The sequence below is a fragment of the Melanaphis sacchari genome, unplaced genomic scaffold, assembly GCF_002803265.2.
Source record: "Melanaphis sacchari strain LSU unplaced genomic scaffold, SCAv2.0 Contig19_pilon_pilon, whole genome shotgun sequence".
NCBI lineage: Eukaryota > Metazoa > Arthropoda > Insecta > Hemiptera > Aphididae > Melanaphis > Melanaphis sacchari.
Window position 1 is genome coordinate 980,752 of NW_020270975.1, and position 7,882 is coordinate 988,633.

The 7,882-nt window shown below is 29.1% G+C and overlaps 2 protein-coding genes across 2 annotated transcripts; both read right to left on the reverse strand.

Annotated features, from left to right (window-relative positions):
* Positions 1-127: 127 nt before the first annotated feature.
* On the reverse strand, positions 128-1,225 carry LOC112592967 (eclosion hormone-like). Its single transcript, XM_025337146.1, has 2 exons — positions 775-1,225; positions 128-687 (listed from the first exon to the last, which is right to left on the reverse strand). The coding sequence occupies exon 2, from the start codon at positions 652-654 to the stop codon at positions 403-405; it is 252 nt and encodes an 83-aa protein (XP_025192931.1). The 5' UTR covers positions 655-687; positions 775-1,225; the 3' UTR covers positions 128-402.
* Positions 1,226-5,164: 3,939 nt separating this feature from the next.
* LOC112593001 (eclosion hormone-like) lies at positions 5,165-5,702 on the reverse strand. The gene is made up of 2 exons (XM_025337190.1): positions 5,609-5,702; positions 5,165-5,532 (listed from the first exon to the last, which is right to left on the reverse strand). The coding sequence occupies exon 2, from the start codon at positions 5,503-5,505 to the stop codon at positions 5,251-5,253; it is 255 nt and encodes an 84-aa protein (XP_025192975.1). The 5' UTR covers positions 5,506-5,532; positions 5,609-5,702; the 3' UTR covers positions 5,165-5,250.
* Between the last annotated feature and the right edge of the window lie 2,180 nt (positions 5,703-7,882).

Sequence of the window (7,882 nt, forward strand, 5' to 3'; positions counted from 1 at the left end):
TATTCAATGATTTTACGAATATTTGTCCACGAATAACCCTATATGGTACTGAAAATAAATTATTTAAACTCCGAAGCCAAAACAAAATGTAATGTGCTATCATAATATTATATCATTGAACATGACATTTTTAATTAGAGGATTTGACCAAAAAAAAAAAATTTTCACGGGTCAAGTCGTTCTAGAACGTACCACGTGCTTCGTATATAATTATACCTACCGTAATAATCAACACGATTTTATTTTACTCGTAACGAATAATATGATTTATTTCTAGAACGTTTCAATAACCAAAAACCGCGTACACGTTATAAAAGAATCACAATAATATTATCCTATCAACTATACATAAATGTTTATTGTTTAACTACTATACTCGAATTGCGAAATCGCTAGCGCAGATCACTCGAGCTTGTTGAGGAACGGTGACACGGATTCGATGTTCTCGCAGTCCGGTATCATCTTGCCTTTGAATTTGACGCAGGCGTCTGCGCACAGCGATCCTTCGAAGTAGTCGCCCAACATCTTCTTGCACTGAGCGCAGTTTCTGATGCACAAGCCGACATCCGCCATGTTCGCAGACGTGTAACCGACGATCGCGATCAATACTAGTGCGGCGGCCAGTAGGGCGATTTTCTTGGAAGAAGTGTTCATCGTTTGAGTTTCAAAAAGTTCCAAGTTTATTTCCTTTGGAAAAAAAAAATAATAATAATAATCTACCGTCAACGCCTAATAATGAGCCTTGCTCTGGAAAAAACCCGTCACCCAACTCACCTTTGAGATCGTAAAAGCTTATGTGCTAGTCGTAGATCCTCGTAAGTCTGAACTTATAACACTGACGAAATCGGTACCGGTGCCGGTCATTTTATACTCGCAGTTTATACAATTTAATCGAATTTTTTCGTTTTGAAAATTCCCACTGCCCGCCGCGCACTAGCATGTGGCTAATTTGACATATTATTATTATATCGTCGAAATAGAGACGACTTAATTATTCTGGTGCGTTAGACACGTCCATTATCGAACATTTCGTTTGCAATGGTTTTATTAAATATAAAAGTGTTGTATGAGTATAATTCAAATTATAATATTATGATATAGATGAATGATATACTTAGTGATAATATATCGCAACAACATTTTTATTTAGATTCACTGTAGAACAAAAATTACTTATTAACCGTATCTAAGTATCTTAGAATAAATCATAAGTAATATTTATTGTTATTATTATTAAAATGATGCAATCTAGCTATTGTTATACGTATTTTTATTTTGTAAAAAGTTTTAATATTTTTTATTATCCTTTATATATAAATAAATGATATACATTTTATTTTTTTATTTGTCAATGCAAATGCGATTAATGTTAAAGTTAATGTTAAAAGAGAAAAATTTTTCTATTTTTTATCAAAATAAATCGAACATTTTAAGTATCGATTTTAATGTAATACGAAATAATAACTGTTTTCAGCCTGTCTTGACTGTTAATAAAATTATTACTCGTTTGAGATAATAAATTGGATATATTTTACTGAGATCATTGTTAATTTATTTGTAAAATAATGATTTAGTTTTCAAAACAATGGAATTAGAGGGATTGTTTTTTTTTTATTTTGAATTGTCGATTTACAATACATTAAATAGGTATATAGCCGTTTAGAATATACTTACCATAATTGTTCAACAATAACATTGAATCTATGACAAAAATAATTCAAATTAATATAATAACTATTACTGATACCTTTCATATCAATAGTATTAATGTGTATCAATTGAAATCACTATGATAATTTAATAAAAACAAAACTTATTAAGCAGATATATATATTTTTTAACCAATTGGCAATTATCTCAATGGTAAATAATTTTTGTTGTCTTTGACTGTACATACATGCCTGTGGCGATAAATTAATGATTATTTAGTAAATTTTGAATTTTAATGTAGATATATAATATTCTTAAAGTTTATATAAAACAATATTATAAATTTTTTTAAATATATTTTAATAACAAAGTAATTTATTTATTTTTAATCTGGTTAACTATATCATACAAATTTCTAGAATTTAAAAGTGTTTGAAATTATTTTAAATACTTTTAATTTGATAAATATTTTTTCTACTAGAGTTCTTACTTTTTTAATAACAAAATGAATACTTTAGAAGAAGAATATACTCTAAAAGTAAACGAGTCAAATGTCTATGAAGAAGTATATAGAAAATCATGAAAATTCAAACGAGTGTATCAAAAAACACAAAAGTAAATTTTTTTTAAAACATTAGTATAGAATTTATTATCAAAGTGATTTAGGTGAATGAGTATTAAAAATAATATTCGTATTATTGACCATTTTATATAGATATATTTACATTATAAAATACAATCATATATATATATATATATATATATAATTACACCTCCATATAGTATGAGAGTATTTAAATAATGAAAAATTATCAGGTATTATGTAAGTTTAAGATAATTTTAAATACGGTCAGGTAAAAACACGAATTAGACAAAAATATAAGTATAAAGTGTTAAGTCTATCTTATCTATTTTTATCGACAGACTAGTAAAGCATCTGTTATAAATAATACTCTGATCGTTTGTAGTTTGCACCATTGTAGGTAGCCGAAATTAATGCTTGTTATTTGCATTAAAATACAGTATCTATGTATTGATTAGAAAATATTCGATTATTTTGTCATTACTCATTACCCTCGTTGATGTGGTCATAGTGAACGAGACTTGGTGACTCAAATGTCATAAATAATTTTTTGAAATTTTTAACTACTGGTCGTCTTATCTAATAATCATCATCAAGTTTGACGTCTGATCTGTCGTAATCGCATTATTTCATAGTACTAATAGACAGCAAACAAAATTCGTAATTTCATCTATCTATGACATATCAATTTATTATTTTGATTAAATATTTTAGTCTACCCGTTTCATCGTAATAGGCAGTATAATACAATTATGTAGTGTAGTTTTTAATTGATTTTTTACTGTATGGAAGTTAAAATAATAAAAATGAACTGAGGGGAAGGTATTTTAAAATATAAAAATCATACTTTTTATTTTACATCTAAAACAAAAAATAAAAAAATAATTTATTTGCGTTGGACACAAAGAAAATGTTTTACAAAAGTTTTTATTAGCCATATAACATTATGAATCGCCTTGATAATATAATTACTGTATGACTTCAGAAGTTTCGTCAATTTCTACGTAGGGAAATTAGCATTATAGCACATTGCATTTTTTAATCATTTTTAAAATATATATATATAGGCCTTGTTAAAAAAAATCAACAAATGTAATTAATTATAATGATTTATAGAAATGATTGGAAAAAACGGACGAGTTATTGAAATTGACAAAAAATCAAGATTTATGTTAGATTACTTATATGTAATGAGTTTGAAGAACACATAAAAAATCTTGTCGAGGTAAAAAAAATTATATGTCGATTAAATGCTATTAAACACAATTATTAATTGAATCGTAATTACTATTACCAAATCATAAAGTATTAACATTCTAATTTTACTAGTAACATGTACCATATTGCTTTAGTTTATAGTAATATTTTAAGCCAGACTCACAGCTACGCACACTATCGTTTTGTATCCGAAATTTGAAATCCTATCAATTCTAAACATTTCCTGGTAGTTCATGGCTTACTAAACAAATGATGTCGTTGACGATGATAATGATGCCGTTATTACAACGGAGAATTAGTATACGATAAAAAGCACACGGCATCACGGCAGTGAACCATGCAGCTTTAAAGCTTTTTTAGTCATGACAAATACCTATTTGAATTCTAGGTACCTACGACAGTATTTATACATTTTTTTCTCGAGACATAATATTTTTATATTTTCCGTGTTTTCGTAGTCACTCAAAGTTTTTATTCGGTTACGTGGAATCCTATAACTCAAAACGAAATTACGATGATGATTGAAGGACAGGTGTTCTAAATTTCTAAAACATACTATTATTATACTTACGTATAACGTTTAATACTCTATATGTGATGATTTTTCGTATATTTCGTTTTAATTTTAAGTTTTAACATGCACTTAACCGTTTTTGTCTTATACGTTTTTAATTTCACTTAAGTATTTTTGTATTTGACAAATTACACATTATCGGATACACCCATTGTCGCATTGTATATCTATATGCTAAGGGTTTAATTAATATTTTAAATGTAATGTGGTCAATATTGAACTGTACAGTAACGTACCTATTTTGCCTATAGGATACGCCGAAAAAAATTTTATGTTGACGTGTTCTATTTTATTAAAAAATAATAATGTAATACTATTAATATATTTTATATTATGCCATTCATTTTTTTAGTATTTATACGAAAATTTGCTAGCTCAGTCCCGCCATAGTCTCATAACCTGCGCAGTTAGGTATTAAATATTTTACAATAGGTTTTATCGTTTATTATATTTATATAATATAATAATAAGCTTCAATAAAAATTGTTTCATTGTAGTGCACTACTGTATTGTTTGATTTAATTTGAGTATTTTTATTTCACAGTGATCAAAATATATTATTTTTTTTATGATTCCCAGTACCATTTTTTTACAAAACGATGTTAGAAGAAGTACCGTTGAATATTTTCTATAATTCATAGAAAAATACGTAAAATCAAAATACTATTGAAATTTCTCAACCTCTTTATAAAATAAGACCTGTTTTTTTTTTGTATTCATAAATTTTTCATATTTTTCACTTTTAAATTTAACTGATAGCTTAGATTTATTTAAAAATATGTATTGTATACGTATTTAGTGTACCATTAGTAGTATAATAATAATAATCATTTTCTAACACATTTCTTCATCGTCAGCCTTAAAACATCACGTCAAAAGTCCTCGACAACACTCTGAGACCAGAAATAAATCACTGGAAATATTTTTTTTTTCGTGTAAATAAAAATAATAATAAAAATCGTATAATAGTATAAGTATCGGTTTAGTATATTAATTATCGTTGTTGATTACAATTATACCATACAATCGCATTATGAGTTATGTTTTTATTTTAAACGAATACATAAAATGATCTCGCAATAATAATCATTAACACTATATTTACTAAATAATCGGTAAGTATGGCTGCAGCCTGTGTATAGCGTGTACAATATGATTATTTATTTTCGAAATGCATGACGTATAATATAATCGCGGTCTAAGGGTGACGGGTGCTAGGCGCAAATCACTCGAGCTTGTTGAGGAACGGTGCCACGGATTCGATGTTCTCGCAGTCCGGTATCATCTTTCCCTTAAACTTGACACACGCATCCGCACACAGCGGCCCTTCGAAGTAGGCGCCCAACATCTTCTTGCACTGCGCGCAGTTCCTGATGCACAAGCCGACATCCGCCATGTCCGCCGCCGTGTAGCCGACGACCGCGACCAATGCCAGCGCGGCGGCCAGGAAGGCGATTTTCTTGGTTGAAATGGTGTTCATCGTTTGGGTCGTCGAGATGAAGTTTTTCTGTAAAACGCGTTAAAAGTATAGAATTTTATATTTTGTTACCCTCGAAACCGAATATCTATCCGACAACCCTTACGCAGCTTTGTGTTGCACGGTAGACCCTCTGGCAGATCGGACGACACACTGACGAAAACGGCAACGGTCCCGTCGGTTTTATACACCGACGAAAACACTTAATCGAGTTTTTCGTAGTACACCCAGCGACGGCTAATAACGCTCCTCGCTATTACTGCAAATGCGCGTTGTTGGCGCCGATCACAAACTTCCCGCCGAGACGCAGTTCCGTGGTTAATTCGATATCCGTCGTCGTCCGGCAGGCGAACAAGACGCAGCGTGTATATTACGTACAAATTAATTGTGTTGGGCGGCTTATAGAGAAACAATAATGTTGAAAACGAAATTTTTATACGGATAATTATGTTATATATATATATTCTGCGTTATACGCAAACTGCAGTCTGCGTATATTGTATTTCGTTACGGTAATTTAACGATCGTATTATTCAATTGAAATGAAGCGACGAAATAATTTGTAAGTGATACTGTCTACTACAGCTTTAATTCTATAGTTATTACTAAGTGATAAGTGAATAGATTAAGTTAATCGTACTGAGGTATACGAGTATATTCAAGAGAAAAATAGAAGTTTTTAATGTGTATGTCTTGGACGACTTAGGGATTTTCTTTGAACGCGTTCGAGTAGACGACTGTCTTCCAAATCGTGTGGCCGCGTGGGTCCCAAACGACGGAGCAGTAGCGTCATTTTTTGAGTTATTTTCAATAAGGTGTAGTCGACATTTAAGCAAGCCATTTTTTGTTTCATTACTCCGCTTTATTTATCATATAGTAATTACACGTGTTTTAGACATGTATGACATATGCGTATAGGGCTGAAAGTTTATAGGTATATGTTTAATATTTCAATGAATTAAAAAAACTGTTATGACGGCAATTGGAAGTAGCTTTAGTGGTTGTGCATAAAATATACTAATAACGCCTTTTAGGCACGACTTTAAACAATAAATATACATTGTGTCCGTACATAAATGAAATTATATATTGTACTATATTTGTATCTATTTATATGCACTATGGTTTTCGTAATATTTTAGCTTTTAATGCTTTTATACAAAAATAAAAAACCATTGCGCGTTTAATTTTTGCGGCTGGTTAATAAAATGCGGAAAAAAATAAAAGTACCAAATAGTACTAAGCCTTGCGCTCCTCCAAAATTACTCTCTTGAGGTAAAAAAGATTATAAGTAGCTATATGACGATGACAAATGTCAATGTCGTTAAAAATTTCATGAAATTAAAAATGAATTTCTTGATTAATATTTATTTTTTTTTTTTTTTGAATCACTATACAATTCAGACCGGATTCATTTTTTTTTTTAAACCTAGATATAGCGATACATATACTTATTACTTCATATTATAAAATTGATATTTTGCGATATTGACTCAGAAGTTCTGTATGTTAAAATGCTGAAAAAAAATAATAATATATAGACGTAAGACACGTGAGGTTAAGTCAGTAACATATTAGATTCAATTTGACGTCACTGTAGTGCATTTTATCGTGTATCATAATAGGGCTAGGGAGTTCTAAAAAATTGCATACATTTTTAAGTAAGTCTTAGAAAATTCAAAGTAAATTACAAATTCGTTTTACACTTCATCGATGTTGTATACAAAATTTTATATAACTAATTTTTGTATATTTACGATTTTCAATTCTATTTTGCTAATTTAGAATTTTAATTGCTATTTATACATGAAAAAAAAATAAACAAAACTGTATTAAAAAAAAAAAAAAGAAAAGAAGATTTCTACCCAAGCACATACAAATACGAATATGGTAACGAAAACAAAAATAGTACATTTCAGTTATTATCGAAGCTCACACTTGGTTAGGTTTGTTTCCAATAATTTAGTTCTTAATTATAATTTAGCAATTATCAGATTGATTGTAGGGCACAGCTTTTTCGTAGTATTTTTTAACTATGAACAGATACAATGAATTATTTTAGCTTTCGTCTTCTTTTAGATGTATTACTTGTGCGATTGATCGTGAATTATATAGGTAGGTAGTGTGTTATTTACACGACTGACTATACTCTCGTTATTTTATATTGATTTAAAAATGCCTAAAGTAAAACAAATTTTATCAAATCGGCTCTAAATGTATGGTATTTAATTTGTTTCAATATTACTTCAATTGATACAGACGTATTGTGTTTGTAAAATTTGTGAAATCAAAGTTAATTCCGACAAAGAAATTAACGTATCACATGTAAAAATAGTTACAAACGTATTAAATGCCTCGTCCGATGTAAATATCAAATAAA

Excerpts from the sequence above, each read along its gene's own strand:
- LOC112593001 (XM_025337190.1), bottom strand. The coding sequence starts at position 5,505 with ATGAACACCATTTCAACCAAGAAAATCGCCTTCCTGGCCGCCGCGCTG.
- LOC112592967 (XM_025337146.1), bottom strand. The coding sequence starts at position 654 with ATGAACACTTCTTCCAAGAAAATCGCCCTACTGGCCGCCGCACTAGTA.